General features: G+C 37.8%; 1 protein-coding gene across 1 annotated transcript; it reads left to right on the top strand.

Annotated features, from left to right (window-relative positions):
• The first annotated feature begins 9555 nt into the window (after positions 1-9555).
• On the top strand, positions 9556-14793 carry LOC139717435 (alpha-amylase-like). The gene is made up of 4 exons (XM_071628932.1): positions 9556-9695; positions 10208-10434; positions 11769-11917; positions 13144-14793. Exons 1-4 carry the CDS (start codon positions 9556-9558, stop codon positions 14791-14793), a joined length of 2166 nt encoding a protein of 721 aa, XP_071485033.1.
• Positions 14794-18206: the final 3413 nt, after the last annotated feature.

Here is an 18206-nt window from a genome sequence, read left to right as displayed (position 1 = left end):
GGCCTTGTGGCCATTAAAATCCTGCTATCAATATCCTGATGTATGAAGAAAAAAAAGAGGAAATACAGTTAGGATTTTTATATCTTACGACAGCCTTAACCCAACACATTTTGATCAGTAATTTCTCTTACAGTGATATCTGGAAACAGTCGCGCCAGAGAAGAACGGTTCGTTGTTATCCATAATATATGTATGAATTTCTAATGTTTGGCAGAAAAATTATGTTCTCGTTTCCGTTCAGTAGGTTGTCAGAAGTAGTTAGTTTGAAGAAAAAAAGTACAGGAAAGATAAGTACAAACTCAAGAAAGTTTGAGCATTCTTTTCTTTGTAACGTTTAATCTCCCTGCGTATTGATCAGTGATTACTAATTACACATGACAGAAGACTACAAATCATCCTATAGCTTGTTACTCTTTTACAAATCTATGACACCGTCTACGTACAGGGGACATGTTCCAAAGTGAACTCTTTAGAATGTTTCCTGCATGCACATCATGTCATTTACGTTATCAAAAATATCCTTCTACAGCGACATTAACCAGTGCTATCCACTTCAATATCAGTAATGGTGAAGTGGATACCATACTCATAACTTTCATGAGTGATGAGGAATTGTTTGGAAATTGTGGGAAGATGTCAGTGGATGGGGGATGCTGTATGTGGAATCCAAAGGCAGCACTGACCAGCCAGCCAGGGGGAGGTGTCCAGTATTTAAATGGCTGAAACACTGGTGATCCCTGGTGTGCTGCTGACGACCCGTTGGCATTGGGATTGAAAATCTTTTCTATCTTTTTTTTTCTTTGTACTGCGATTGTATATGAAGAGCTTGCTTCTAAAAGGCGCTCAATCCTTTGAAAAATGATGAATTTAGCTCCTTTTGGAAGCAAGCTCTTCATATTTTGGGATGTTCAGATTTATATGTCGCCAGAGGCATCTATTGTCATGAAAGCCATTCTCTAATCAAATGCAGACAATACAAATGACTTCTTGAATGCAAAAACAAACAAACATATAGTCCATCCTAGCGTGTCTATTTCGTTGTTTCTTGTTTCTTTATAGGATGATTTTTTTTTATTTATTCGTAATTATACTGTTCTTATAGGTCGCTTTTCTGTGTTGTCTATGTATTATGGAAGATGTCATGTCTTGTATTATATGGGGAGAAAAGAGACTATAACATTAAAAAAAATCACTGCTGTGATATGCTTCTGCTAATGTCTCCCTGAGTCACTTTCTTATGTCACTTTGATTTGGATAGAGTAGATTTAATCGTTTAGTAGAACACTGAAGAGAAAACAAATTTGAACATCACGTCTAAAGCATTACCCGTTATGACTATTTCACATATTCATTGTAGTGGATATGAACATCCCAACTACATAATTGGATTGTATTAAGACATCAGTATCATGAAACCTTCAATTGAATTTTTTGATGCAATCATAATTCTCGATTTTTTTTTTCGTCGCACTGAAATTGAGATATTGCTACAAAAACATAAAAGAATGACAGTTATACTTGTCCAGGTGGTACAAATTCGTTGCAACTCTTTTTGTGAATATGCATGATTAATTGAAATCCTTGTTTAGTTTATGCAGATGAAATAAAAGAAATACAAAGATAAGAGTGTAACGATAGTCTGTATGGCTTTGCTTGTTTCCTGTAAAAACAAGCCCATAGAGTTCTCAATATCTCATTTTGTGTGTGTGGGTGTGGATGCGCGAGCATGTCTGTATTATGGGTGTGTGCAGGACTGGTGTACACTGAATGTTTATTCATAAAAAGGAAGTATTTCTAAACATAAAAATAGTATGTGGATTCAGCAGAAACTGAAAAGGAAAATTGAAGATTCCATACAAGATTGATGACTTTTTAAAAGCTTCTGTAAATACGATAATATTATGGCATCTCTCTCAACATTTTTATTTTTCCCTATCATGATTGTCTATATTATGTGCTTTGATTCATACGATCACCAGTGCGTTTAGAGTATCTGAAATGCTTTACACATACGAGTTGCTATACCATAATAAATTATTTCAGAGGCACGTTAGACCCAACTGTGTTGAAATAGGATCAATGTGCAGGTATGGTGAGGGTTATCAAAGGAGATTCCTCACTGGAAAACGACTTTAGTCTTGCACCCTAGTTATTTTCCTGTTCTTTTGGTAAATTTTGTTTACGTAAGACACTATCACATGTTACTTGATATGAATATGACACCTCCAAATATGTTACGTAAAGGTTGACATGGCTCGAATTGTTCTCTTTTTCTTCAGTGCATGGGTAATTAATTGAAGTTAGTTCTCTGTCATGGGAACTAACCGTGCTGTTCGCATGTTAGGGACAGAGCCAAGAGATATGCTACGCCTATAATACTGTCTTAGTCATATCAGATTGATAACTGTATCAGGGTTTGTGTATTGTTATCTTTTTAGATAAAGCCTTTACTTGACCAGTCGTGATGTAACAACTGGGTCGGTTATTTTGATTAAGATACTCTTAGTTATTTCGTAATATGAAATGACCCAGTTATTTTCCGCGTCTGTTATGCCCTATAGCTTCGAAGTCGTCTTTCAAACTCTCAAAAATTTCAGGAATTTTCAAACTTTCCAATGGGAATTATTTTTGTCACTTGCTTATTTTCTGAGAATTATTGAAGGGCCCGTACATCTGCAGTAAGTCTGAATGAGCTGAAATCTCAGAGAAGCTTTAAAGCCCTGATATTCACCTTCATCCTCCCCCATCTATTCAGATGAGCCGCCGTTTCAGAGTTGAATTCCGGATATACTTCAAAGAAAATAGGCCGTCGTAGCTTCTGTGTATCAAATATAAATAAACCAACTACAAATTAATAAATTTAGGTCCGAATGATATGTTTTGTAGCACATTCGCGCATTGCATTCCCATTCCATGAAGAGAAATATTCGGGGATGTGAATGCAATTCCCTATCACGTGGAATAAAGACAGGAATAAACAAATTAAACACGCACTTTATAATTTCCACGGTGTGAAATTTGTTTGCTTTCTTACGTCAAAAGTCGTGTGAGTCTTGAAAATTATAATCATTAAAAATCTACTTTGCGAGAGTCACATTTCTCATGTCCCACGGACTTCAATTCAATCAAATTCAACATGTCATTCATGTCAATCCAACAAAAATTGAAACAAAATACAAAGCATATACATTTATTATTGTTTTATCATCTTGTAAGAAATACATGATATAATGATCATAAAGAATAAATTATTATGTAATTTCGTAGAATAACCAAGAATAGCAATGCACACTTTGCAAGGTTGACAAAGCTTGCAAACTTGATTTCGACTCATGCAACAGTATACTGTATTTCGATGTTCATGTTCTTTAAGAATACTGGTGCACGTCACGAGACCGACACCCGAGAATCATACAGCCCACGATTCATACAGCCCATGAGTTCTACAGCCCACGAGTTCTACAGCCCACGAGTCATACAGCCCATGAGTTCGACACTTAGCAAACAAGGCCCAAGAGACCGACACAGAACCGTGTTGTATCTGTCGAACTCGTGGGCTGTTTTCACCCGTATCCGGGCAATTACCCCCAGAGGGCAATGTTACCCCCCCCCCCCCCCCCGCTAAATACTGGTTAGTGGTATGGTTAGAGTAAAGATTAGGGTTAGGGTTAGGTTTAGGGTTAGGAGTTTCGGTTAGGGTTAGGATTAGGTTCAGGATTAGGATTAGGGCCAGGGGAAGGGTACGGGGTAAATACCCAAGGAGTAAATGCCCAGGGGGTAATTGCCCTAGACCCGTTTTTACCTAATAGTGTCGAACTCATGCCATTGGGCAGTATGACTCATGGACCTCATTTCAGTGTCGTACTCGTGGGCTGTATGACTCGTGGGTGTCGGTCTTGTGGGGTGACCTCGATAACTATCATAGTGTATTGAATGCTCAGAATTACAATAGCATAGCAGCTATAGAGAGAGGGAGTGTGTGGAATGTGTAAGAGAGAGGGAGAGAGAAAGAGTTATCCATATTTGCATATCAAATAATCTTTTAATTTGCTCTTGACTAAGAACAAACTAGTAGTAAAGATCCTGCACATAATCAAGTTCCTCTGTCAGAAAGTTGGTCTAGGTACATTTGTATATGAATTTCTTTTAATTATGGATTTGGGGATACGAGGCCAATGTATGAGTGTATTAGAAATCGTGTGGATAACACCGCTTCAAACATGAAACGTCTATTATTGGTGTAGGGTGATAGCCCCCCCCCCCCCCCATTGCAAAGATTATGTTCTCTTGTCTGTAAATGAAACCCTCCCTCAGTCATTGACAGATATCAATTACATTTTATTTGTCATTTTTGTCATTTATGTATATTCAAAAGTCAATCGTTAAATTGATACCATGAAACAAAACTTCCGATGACATGTTTTCGGTTCCCAAGTTACAGGATATTGACCTGCCGAGTAAGAGAGCCAATACTGGTTATCTCGTCTTTCATTGTTTATTTTTCGGTCATTTTCATCTGGGTCATGAGAATCGGACCAGATGAAGCCGAAAACTGGATTATCTTATTGATTGATATTGGACATATTTACGTTATGAAGGGTGATGTATTACTTGTCAAAATGTTAATTAACGTTTAAAGCAATTTTCATAGTGACCTGATTAGAAAGAAACTCCAAGAATGAATACAAGAAATGTATTTTACGTTAAGCCAGGTACGTATTTCTTTAGCCATGTGTCCCTTTCGGTACTGACTTTGACTTACAAAAAAGAAAAGCAATAAATAGTATCTATTTACAATAGTGAAAACTAGACAAACTTCCGAGTGTCCCTATGCACTGTAGTCCAATGCTGATTAATCCATTCGTTTTACTTTAGCAGATTTACGTTCGAGAATGTTAAAATTAGAGAAATTCTATCATGGCGATAGGTAATGCACTTAATGTTTTCATGACTGATGTAGGTTGACTTTACTCACTAGCAGATGCAAAAGAATACAGTTTATACACTGTAAAAACATCGGTGTTAGATTTAACACCACGGGTGTTAAATCTAACACCGATCAAACTTCAATAAAGGACCACACCCACATGTGTTGAAAATGCACTGTGATGGTGTTGAAAAGTGTTCACCTGACACTTCGTGGTGTTAATTTGACACCGTACCTGGTGTTATTTTGACACTGTACTGGTGTTGATTAAAAAATGACACCACATGGTGTTGATTTGATATTTGTTGGTGTTAATATCAATGGTTTAACACCCGTCCAGCTTCAATAAGAGACCACACCAGCTGGTGTTACTTTGGTGTAAATTTATTTTCACATTTTTTCAAAAATCTAGTATTTTAATGTAAAATTCTTGATCGTCTTGTTTAAATTAAAAATCAACAAAAAGTGCAGTTACTAAGAAACTCTTGAATAAACAGTTTAAAATTTGGAAATGACACCCGGAGGTGTTAATTTAACACCATAAATGAGCACCGAAAATTTAACACCAGCTCGGTGTTCACTATTTAACACCGGACTTTTTGCAGTGTAGTTACTTGAAATCCTCTACGAATAGCAACAACACTTTCCACTTGACTCTGTCACTTATCTGTCAATACTTTTATTTGCTGCACCCTGCAAGGAACAGCTAATCTATTAAAAAAGTGACTTGTACGCAAACGTTTCGTTGACGTAAAAGAAAAAAATATCTAATAAAAAACGCAAACATTTACCTGCTTGTTGAGCGACATTCATGTGGACAGGAATTAATATTTACTCATGTAGAATGATTAAAACGCATATTGTGTTCATCGATTTAAATCACGAGAAGGAGGGCGTCAGTTATGAGACTTGACCTCTCTTATGCGAACTTTTTGGTGAACCGTTATGTAAGGTGCTATAAGGGACTGAATACCAGTCTTGATAATAGGAGTGGCATCCCCGTTTGTCAAGTTAGAATCTTTGGAGTCTATATAAACATCCGAAGTCAGGGTATTTGAGCACATCGCTAGCTGCATCCTTCGATGGTTCCCTCAAGACTACAGGTTGGTGAGTATTTCGCTGATTTATTGCGTAAAATGCTTGTTGTTTTACTGTCCTTTTTACTGCCTTATATTCAAGCTTCCTCTTTCTCTCTTCCTTTTTTTTTTCCAAATACCATTTCCTATTACTTGTGCATTAGGGTGAAGTTCGTTATTTCGAAGGTTCGTTAATCGAAAATTAAATAATGTTCGTTATTCCAAAACGCACAAATTCCTGATACCTATTAGCTGTTCGTTATTCATGAGGTGAAATATAGGGTTCGTTAATCCAAATATTTATGACGTTATTCCGAAGGCTTGTGTGTGTTCGTAAGTCCGAATGTGAAATAAGGTTCGCTATTCCAAAGATTCGTTAATCAGGAAATAGATTTAAGAATGAAATGAAATGAAAAGGTTAACATACTATTTTTTCTTTATTTCGTTTTCGCATTAACGAACCTTCGGAATCGCGAGCTGTAACCGTGCATTATTTACCAGACTAATTTGCAAGGCGTATTCTATCAAGGAAGAATATTCATGTTAGAAATAAAAGATGACAACGAGCAAATCATAACGGGAGAAATTAATAATGAAAAGGAATGAAAACTCAACTCTAATCATCATTATGCAAGATGTTAATTGGGGTTTATCTCACGAAAACTTGCTCGGATCTTTTTTATTTGTTCTTCATTTCAATGGTATGTCGAATTCATAAAACATTCTGTTTATATTATCATTATTATTCGCCGACGATTCTGATGTGTTTCTTCTTAACTCCGCTCTTGATTGCGAATTAGTAGAATTTACTTCAATGGATAAGAGCTGATAAAAACAAACACGTTTTTAGTAACTTCCTAGAAAACCTACCTCAGAGTATTTTCTTGGACGATACAGTCATATTATAGATGTCCCTTCAATCAAATTCTTAAGTTTGATTTGTAATGATAAATTCACTTGGAATAGACACATTGATTATATAATATGTCACGCTAATTTTATAAGTAAATCCTACAGGTCATATAAATAAAGTCAAATATTGCCTTCTTACAATAATAATCTTTAATAATGTTTCAACCTTGCTATTACCTTTATACTTAAACTATGGCATACTCGCTCGGGGAAACACATATCCCCGTATGGATATGTACATGGAAAGAATATACACCATTATTGCAGGAAAAAAAAAAAAAAAAAAAACCTCTTCGTATTGTGTCAGATCATGGAGATGCCATAGTGATGTTTTGTTCTATAAACGATCCATGAGTTGCGCCTTTCTCCAATTTACATGAACACTAAGCAAACCATTCTCTCTCTCCTTGTTAAAAACAAAAGTGTTCATTCATATCCTACCCGCAAATCCAATGAATGCCACTTGCTATTGAATAGCACCATTTCTGCCAAATCTACATTGTCTTTTACTGAAGATAGATTTTGATATTCTTTTTGTAACAGTATAAATAAGAGAAGCTTCAGGTTTCAATGTATTTACTTTAAAGGGATAGTACAGTATTGGTGGAGATGAGAATTGGGCTTTTAACTTTTTGCGAGATACCAAGAAAACACTTATGATATAGTACAAAGCATACCATTTTTAGAGGAATTCAAAGTTTATTTGATGAAAATTGGGTGTGGAATGAATGAAACATCCAAAAACAAAGTAAAACAAAGCGATCGTAATAAAGTGTGGGTCCCACACTTTATAAGAATCGCTCTTTTTTGGATATCTCAGCCATTTCAAAACCAATTTTCATCAAATAAACGTTGAATTCCTCATAGAATTACATTCTCTTTCATATTTCATAGGAGGTTTCTCATTATCTCACCAAAAAATGTTAGAAACCTGAAATTAGGTCTCAACCAAAACTGTACGATCCCTTTAATATAAAGATTTTTTATAAGTTCTTACATTGCAAAGAGTAATAATCTGGTAACCCCTAACTTCAGGTCTTTTTTTCTTACTTTTCTTCCAAATTGTTTATAGTCTCAAAACACAATCTCTCTCTCTCTCTCTCTCTCTCTCTCTCTCTCTCTCTTTGTACCTTGGTGAGCCCATGCATCTCATGCCACTCTTGCTTTGGTACAATGTATTAACCCTTCAACTCCTCTTCCTTCGCCCCTTTTCCCTCCTTCTGTCATTCCATTCACACACAAGAGATGCCTCTTGTGTGTGCGTTTGTGTGTGTGTGTGTGATTTTTTTGTCTTTCTTTTCTTTTTCTTTTTTGTATAAGGCAATCTGCCTTGGTTTTGTTAGTTTAGTATTTACAGTAGTTATTGTTCGAGGGGAGACTGCAAATCACAAATACCTGCTTTCCAGTAGTCCCTTCTATTTCCAACAATTTTGATTTTGTATAATCATATATATATCGTAGTATTTATTGTACTTCGGTTCGGTTCGCTTTATTACACTGTTGTACTAATTCTGTGTAATTATGATATGTGTACATTTTTGTGTTGTTAGAATTGAGATGAATGAAATAAAATTGAATGATCCTTAAAAAATGAACTAATATTACTACTTTTACTGCACTTCATCATTTTCATCAGAGAGACAAAAAGACTGTATATTTAGCAGCACTTTCTGCGGTTCTTAAAGGGGATGGCTAGTAACTGATCAGTGGGAATCAGTGGGAATGCTGGGGAATGATTGTCAAATTCTTGTGGGATTCATTTAAAAGTACGTTATGTATCTATTATTGTGTGAAAATCATTTGCTTCAGAACGGTCTCATGTTCAAGAAACACGAGTGAGTAATGTGCAGTTTAATGCCCCGTCACTGTACAGGCATGCTAACCTGGAAACATTAAATTGCACATTACTTGAATATGAGACCATTCTGAAGCAAATAATTTTCACACAACAATAGATATATAATGTACTCTTAAATGAATCCAACAAGAATTGGAACAATCATCCCCCAGCATTCCCATTGATTCCCACTGATCAGTTACTAACCGTAGCCATCCCCTTTAACATTTCGCAGTACATGAAATAATATTCAGCATAATAAAAGAAAATATAAAATATTAGACATTTAAAAATCATTAACGTTACATTCATATTGCAATATTTGTAAAAGCTGAAGATCATACCAGAGAGAATGAAATATACTCTTCTCATATCAAAAGTCTCGTTAGATATTGCTGATGTGGGATTTCATCTTTGATATGAGAAGGTTTCGCGGTAGTAACGCTGTAATGCTGGATTTGGCGATGGATATGTTCAGAGCTTGTATGTTGAAACTGTTGTTGCTCGAAGCCAGAGCTTGTATGTTGAGACTATTGTTAAATGACAGTTAGTGCGTCGATGGACACTGTAAATGGTGACTAACATATCATGCATGCTTGTTTTTCTGCAGTAAGGTCTCAATAAGCGTTCTTGCATGCAGTGATGAGTAACGAAAAGTTACTAATCTTTTTGAAATGAGATGCAAGGTGTTTCAGGATACTAGCATCTAAGTATCAAATACGAAAGTAAGAACGACAATAGCAATCACAGGGGTAATGTATCACTTTGCCTGGTGACATTTACAGTCCATGGATAGCCGCAAGATGATTGGTTCGCTTCTGATTCTCCCGATGCTGATTGGCTCCTGCCTTGGCCAATGGCATGCAAACACGGTGGACGACAAACAAACCATTGTGCATCTCTTCGAGTGGAAATGGACGGATATTGCTGCGGAGTGCGAAAAGTAAGGAGAACCCCTATGGTGTCCAGTCTGGCTTGTTGCTCTTGTTATGGTTATCATCCGTCGGGTTTATATGAATACAGCGCTTTTGGTCATCATTGTGGTAAACAATGAAGATTTAAAAGTATTTTTCGATGTCATTTCTGCGATAAGTTTACGCAAAAACGCACAGCGCCAGATGCTGCGATGAGCTATTAAGCCACACTGATATGCACCTGGTGATCGCGATTAATACCATTGTTCCCTTTATAACAAAGCATTTCAAATTTCAAATTCCTTATAACTCAGTGATTTTATGTCGGATCTCCGGAAGACCGGTTTCTGCCATTCTATTTCATTTTTTTTTCTATTTATCGAAACTAGTTTGGACATTGTGACATTTCTCTGTACACTGACACGGAGAGAGAAAGTAAGCTTAACCCGGCCTGGTTATTGAAGATAAATTGGCACCGATGGAAAGGGGAAAAAAGGTTAGATAGTAATTACTTCTATTTCTGGATTTCTGCTATTACCAGCTTCCTGAATAAGTACGGTTTCGGCGGCGTGCAGATCTCGCCTCCCAACGAGCACCGCATAGTCACGGATCCATGGAGACCCTGGTGGGAACGTTACCAGCCGGTCAGCTACAAGCTGGACAGCCGGAGCGGCACAGACGCAGAGTTCCGAGACATGGTGCGGCGCTGCAACAACGCCGGCGTGCGAATCTACGTGGACGCAGTCATCAACCATATGGGTGCTAGTGGTAAATAAACGGTTACCTTGGTTACATCAGCTAGTCATTCCGGAACGCATGCACCAGAATGATATAATGAAGATGTAGATAGAAATTGACCCACAACAACATTATAAAACACATAAACACGCTTTTTCAAGAGGCATGGAGAATACTATTAACCAACTCATAAATTAACATAACTATTTTCTGAGCAATAAGTCGAGGGAATGTCTGCATTATATGTTGTAGTATTCATTAAATAAAAATCAAACACTTCACAAAGTGAAAACTCTTCAATTAGTTTTTTGATTATGACAAAACTTTCACTGACGCATATATCCTATATTCAATAATGATACTACCCAAAAGAAGTGTTCCAAAATGTGAAAGTTTTTTTTCATCGGTGCACGTCACAAGTCCGACATTCACGAGTCACGTAGCACACGAGCTCAACATTAGGCAAATAATGCCCATGAGTCCGAAGTAGGCAAATAAGGCCACAGAGTCCGACGCTTAGCGTAAAAAAAAGTCCCAAACAAGGCCCATGGGTCCGACACTCATTCATGGGGCTTAAGGTACGCAGCGTCGGTCTCGTGAGAATTTTTCGCCTCATTGTCGGACTCATGGGCCTTGTTTGCCTACTGTGGTCAGAGTTCTACGTACAAAAAGCTACAGCCTTATCCACAGCACAATTACATTGTATGTCCCATGATGAATAACAACCCCGAACCAGTGCATTTCAACAACAACCACAAAATGTAGAAAAATAAATAACAATCCGGGGAAAACTATCAATCATGAAAAGTAGCGTATTCACATGGCGTTACACCTCCATCTCTAATTCAGCCAATCAGTTGGCATCCTCTTTGTGCATTCCAATTATGACACACGTGCAATTGCAGGTTACGAGTATACGAATCCCACTGAGTCACTATACGTCCTTGGAAGAGATGTTTTTACTCATCAATGTCCCTCTCGACCCAGGTGCACAAGTGGGTACCTGGCAACGCTATAGTGGCAGGGCCCTCTAGTAGAACAGTAGAAGCACTGAAGAGGCTACCCTTCATAAAGAAGACATCATTAATGTCAATATTCATCATTATTATTATTTTTATCATTATTATTATTATCATTATTATTATTATCATTATCATTATTATCATCATCATACTCATATTGTTTTTATTATTATCATGATAATTACCATTGTTATTCTTATCATTAATATTATTATCATTATCATTGTTATCATTATTATTATTATCATTATCATTATCATTGTCATAGTTATTATTATTATTATTATTATTATTATTATTATTATTATTATTGTCATGTTATTGTCCTTGTGTTCTAATCAGCAACTGGCTATGGCACGTCTGGCAGTTATTATGACTGTGGGAACTTCGACTTTCCCGGTGTTCCTTTCAGCTCGTTGGACTTCAATGTGCCACAGGGGAAGTGCTCGTCCTATAATGGTGGCATAAACAACTATCAGGATGTCGATGAGGTGAGATAAGTATTGCTCGTAACATTCACTCACGTAACTACGCTATCTATTTTGAATATATTCGTGGACACTCGTTATGGTAATGTGATGCGCTGTTTGCTGAACTGGTATTCCTAAAACACACGACAAAAAAAAATGTTTTGATGTTTAATGTTTGGTACTTAGAGCCACGTTAGAGCGTCAAAATTATGCAAGAGAAGTAGGCCTACTGATTAGCAAGCTCTTGCAACTACGGCCATGGTGGGGGGGGGGGGGGCTGTATCGTCTAGTACAGCTCATGGCGTTGTTGTTGTTGTGTTTTTTTATTCACAAAAATAATGATAATTATTGAAAGGCCGTTCCAATAACCAGTCGAGATGAGATGAACCGAGTTCTGATTTAGAGATAAAGAGCAGTTTCTCATAGCAAATGAAGCTACACAATTTTGTAAATCAGTAGTCAAACATGTGTATTTGATAAGATTTGATAGATTATTTCATGGCTACACCGTTACTAAATTTCAATAGCAAACACCTGCAGCTTTTTTTCTAACAATGATAATTTATTTATTAGGGTTAAGTATGAGAAAAGAAGGTTATTTCGCATGCCAGCAAAATTGAAAGTATTCCTGATTTACTTACATGACCGCAAAAAGCTAACAAACCTACATACATACAGTACAAAAATGCAGTTGCTGACCAAACACTTCGTGGGTTTGATCAGATGGAAGTACTTAAAACGTGATAAGGAGGCGTGACGTGATATAATAATGTGAGTGGCTGTTTCAGGCCAACGCGTGTGTCCTTTTCCATCGCTACATGATAACCAGTGTTCATGTAAGGAAAAATCTTTACTATTATAGTTGATGCTGTGACAACCATAGTGATCGAGGTTATTTGCAAGTCATCAAATCTTCGCGTATCAGGTAGGATATATCACATGTTTTCATGCTTCAGTTGTTTGAAATTTACCTACAGGCAATCTTCGTTAAAATCGAACGATTATCTCAAGCTAGATGGATTTACGAAGTTGCTAAACCGGTCTCCACGTCTTCATTGTGCCTTTTTGTAGACAGTTCAGGGAACTGTTCTGTCACAGAAGGAGCAATAATTAAGGGATTGTGAAGACAATATTCTATATCCACCCTATCCGGGTATCTGCGCTTCTTCTTTTTTCTTTTTAGTACAGAGTTTCATTAAACAGCTTCGTATTTAAGCAGTTATGTCTGCGGATGATTGCTTCCGCAGGTTAGGAACTGCAATTTGGTCGGGTTAACAGACTTGGACGCTGGGAAGGATTACGTCCGCGGAAAGATCGCCGGCTACCTCAACGAGCTGATTGACATCGGTGTGGCTGGATTCAGGGTTGACGCCTGTAAGCACATGTGGCCCGGTGACCTGGGTGCCATTTTCGGCATGGTGAGCAACCTGAACACGGAATTTTTCCCTTCTGGCAGTCGTCCCTTTGTCATCCAGGAGGTCATCGACCAGGGTGGTGAACCCATCACTGCCAGTGAGTACACTCCTTACGGTCGCGTAACTGAATTCAAATACGGACTACGTCTCGGTGAAGGAATCGGTGGTTCCAATTCGATGAAATATTTCAGCAACTTCGGTGAGGCTTGGGGAATGCTCGCAGATGGTTCCGCTCTGGTCTTCGTGGATAACCATGACAACCAGCGAGGACACGGTGGTGGAGGCAGCATCATCACTCACGAAAACCCACGTGGGTATAAGATGGCTACAAGCTTCATGCTGGCCTATCCGTATGGTTTTGCGAGGGTCATGAGCAGCTTCAACTTTCATCACGACACCGACCGCGGCCCACCGTCAGATGGCAGCGGAAACACCGATTCTGTAACCATCAATGCTGACGGTACCTGCGGTGGGGACTGGATCTGCGAACATCGCTGGAGGCAGATTAGGAACATGGTTGGTTTTCGCAACACCGCCAATGGTCAGGCCCTCTCCAACTGGTGGGACAACGGAAACAATCAGATCGCATTCGGTCGTGGGAACAAAGCATTTTACGTCCTGAACGCAGATGGCTACTCCTTGTCTGAATGGCTCTACACCGGTCTTCCAAGCGGCGAGTATTGCAATATCATACTGGGTGACTTTGATTCTTCTACTGGCTCTTGCAGCGGACCAACAATCAATGTTGATAGCAGTGGATACGCATACTTTGACGTGGACACCGGTGATGACCCCGTAGCAGCCATTCACGTCGATGCCCGTGTTGGTGAGAGCAGTGGTGACCCTGGCAGCCCTGGAAACCAAGATCCAGGGTATGAGACTGGTACTGTCCCGTACGGTTGGGCGCGCACTGTTATTTTCGTGCGCAAAGAAACTATTTCCGGACAGGACCTGTTCATTAGAGGAGGAATTGACCACTCCAAGAGATCTAGCTGTACAAGTAATGCCGATTCCAGCGCGTGCGCCATTGGCATCTGGCACAACATCGGTGGTAGTAATGCTAAATTTAACGCCTGGAAATCAGGTGACGATTACCTGGACTGGTACGGAGCTGAGAACGACCAGAGCAGCTACTCGGGCGTATCTCCCGCTGGCACTCCTCTCGTGTGGACCAACAATGATCCTTCTTATGGTGCTTTGGTATCAACTGAGGGCTATGGCTACACTCCACTGAACACCTGGGGAGAGCACTACTGGATGGTAGACTTTGAGATGCTTTGCGATGAGACAGAAGATGGCTGGTTCGAGCTTAAGGCGTACCTCCAGAACGGTGATGGCTGGGAAAGCGATCGTTCCCAGGGCTCTTGTGGGGGCACAGCTGGTGGAACCAAGCCATACTCAAGCAATAACCACTTTGCACGATGTGGCTACGTCAATGTGTTTGAGTTCAACTCAAACACCTGTACCATCAACAATTTCTAGGGAGTGACGTTTTCTTCCTTTCGGTTTTTTTTTTAAAGTTTTTGTTTTGTCAAGCGGTATTCAGTGTGCTCCATGACTAGTTTCTGTAAGTTTCTGATCAAGGCTGCAATTACTAGAAAAGCTGCGGGATTTTTTTTCCCAAGTTCAGTTGGCAATTTATCTTGAAGAAAACTGCCAAAAGAGTTGCATATTTGAAATTGAAATAAAAAAGAGTTACATATTAACATGTCTTCATACATTAAAGAAAGAAAAACGCTTGTTATGGTTGAAAAAGCTAACCTGACATCTCGGCTTTACACATTGAGTTTGATTTAATCGTCCTTTCAGGACGTATCATCAAATTCTAATTTTCAAATTCAAAATCCATGAGGGACAAGTCTGAAATATGACAGTGACTATGTTGCAAGCTGAATACCTCTTTTAATTCTGTCTCTGTTTAACATCTATGAAGATAAAAGCTCAATTTTCAATAAAGCAATTTGGATGAAAAGGCATCTTTTCTTTGCAGGCAACTAGGCCCCTCGATTTCACTGAGAATAAACTTTATTGCGCACAGACGTAATCTTCTTTGATTTGTCTATCTTCGACTTTCATTTGACTAAAGTATACAAATAAAGTTAACATAGAATGCTTATAATCAATATTACGGATTTGATGTCGTTGTTTCTTTTATACCCTTGTGTTCAATGTAATGCGTATACATCTGCTTAACATGAAATTTAACTCCAAAGCCAACGTCATGAACGGTGTAAAATCAGACTAACAAAGTATTTGTTAATATCTTAATATTTTGACTTTTGAAAACAGCGGAATCACTATTTTGGCGAATTAGTTTCGCACCTCACTATTAAAGAGCTTGCACTTCCATTGATCTAACAGAATTCGGGGACCAACACGAAAGATCTCGCGCAACTTAATTGGTGGGTATATCAAGCCGTTTTACTCGGTGTATTGGAGGGTAAACCTGATTGTCCTATGATTTTGTTCAATAATTACTTTATCGAATAAATTACTAGATGAATTACTTTTTTAAAAATCGTTTCCTTCAGATACATTATTATAATGTCTTGTCACTATTTTTTTTTCAAGTGGGTCCTACCCACCTGAGGCAGCAACAATATGTATACCTGGCAATGTGCCTCGGCCTATATCGCACGTAAACAGGCTTGACAGAAATGATGGCTCATAACAGAGGAACAGTGAAGCGATCTGTTGTGGGAATAAACATTTCGTTCGACAGCAGCTCAGTAAAATCCTATAATGCCCTGTACATCGTACGAATTGATGTACAGGGGGGGGGGGGGGGGGGCTTGTTTAGGCTGCAATGATAACAGACTGCAGTGGGGTCTAGTTGTTAGTGTTATCTGTTCATCCGGATCAGCGTACTTGCAGCGTCATTAAAGGGGAATTCTGGTCCAGATAAAAGTTAGTCTGAAAAGAAATGGTAAAATATGATAAGCATGAGCTAATGATATGTCATCACCTCACAATTTTCTACCGTGATATCACACACGCACACACACGCATGTATATATATATATATATATATATATAGTATATATATATCATATATATGAGATTAAAACCTATTAATTAATCTCATATATATAATATATATACTATGTATATAATATATATATGTATATATACTATATAATCATCGCATACATATACATGCGTGTGTGTGCGTGTGTGATATCACGGTAGAAAGGGGAATTCTGGTCCAGATAAAAGTTAGTCTGAAAAGAAATGGTAAAATATGATAAGCATGAGCTAATGATATGTCATCACCTCACAATTTTCTACCGTGATATCACACACTCACACACACGCGTGTATATGTATATATATAATATATATATACATATACACACGTTATATATATAGCATATATAATATATATATGTAGTATTACATATATACATATATATACGTAGTATATATTATATATATATATATATATATATATATATTATGTATATCATATATATTCTGCTATAAAAGTACAAAATATACGTCATTCCTAGTTGAATAACTTCAAAATAAGGATCAGTCAAATATATTACGACATTTTAGACAGTGGGACATAATTGCGTCGAAACATAATAAAATGGAATTCAGAATTGTGTGTATAAATACAAACTGTCTGGCAAGTTGTGAGGGGATGATGGATGATATCATCAACTCACTATTTGCATGATAGGGCCTCCTAATATGGACTGTTCAAGAAGTTTTTTCGTTAAAATTAGCTAAATTTCAATTAATTTCCGAACAGCCTTTTCCTCTGACATTTACAAAACAATGACAAGATGATATATGTACATTTCCTGGCATATATTCTACGACTTCGTCAGGCGCCACCCAGTCACATAAACTCGATGATGAGATTGTCAAAGCTAATCACGACAATATTACATTGTATTATCTGTGCCCCTGAGTCGCCTCGTTCAGCCGCACTGCACACTCGACAGAAGACAAAAGGAACTTTTTTTTTTCAATTTAATTCAATTCAGTTCAAATGATTTTATTTCCATATAAAGTCATACAAAGTAACATACATAACGCTTACATGAGTACATGATATTTAAAGGAACTTTGAATCACGTACGAAATGTTCCGTAATGACTCTTTTCTAAACGCTATAGGATAATTATACTCATCTAATTAGAACACATTTATGCAGGAAATTATTCTGTTTTCTCTAACTAAAGTGTGTAACAAATCAAATTGGATGGGCCTTATTTCGGGGTCGAGTTGTCCAGAAAGCATTAAATATGCTTACCCATTGCTATTACGCTTATATCACCCATTGCTCTAGTTTCTCTTATCTCGCCTTAGTGAAGTCAGAGGCGAATTGGACAAGAGTGCTTCATGTCATATCACTTTTACAGTATCTGATTCATACAGATCAACATAATCTAACTAGGAGAGTGGTCGAGAGACTGAAATTGGCGGACTTCTTACTTCTTCTTCTTCTTCTTCTTCTTCTTCTTCTTCTTCTTCTTCTTCTTCTTCTTCTTCTTCTTCTTCTTCTTCTTCTCCTTCTTCTTCTTCTTCTTCTTCTTCTTCTTCTTCTTCTTCTTCTTCTGTTTTACAAAAGTTTTAGTCATATATCTGCTTGGATAAAACGAAAAGTTCGCAAAGTCGGAGGGGTCTATCTAATTCATCAAAACCTATTTGAGGACACGTTAAAAATGAGACACTGTCAGGTTGATCATGTGACTTTTCTGTCATCTTTCAATCACAATCACAATCAGTCTGCTAATTCTGCGAGTGCAAATTTTCTCTTTAATTTGCACACACAGAGCTACCATAGCTCCCCATACAGTTGTACTGTGTGATTATATACCCACACCTACCTCACTGTATTATGCGTACACGTACACGTAGCCATACACACCACAGAGCAGAGG

Source organism: Diadema antillarum, unplaced genomic scaffold (genome assembly GCF_040938485.1).
Source record: "Diadema antillarum isolate AM-2024a unplaced genomic scaffold, OU_Dant_1.0 scf00000075, whole genome shotgun sequence".
NCBI lineage: Eukaryota > Metazoa > Echinodermata > Echinoidea > Diadematoida > Diadematidae > Diadema > Diadema antillarum.
This window is presented reverse-complemented; position numbering and strand designations above follow the sequence as displayed.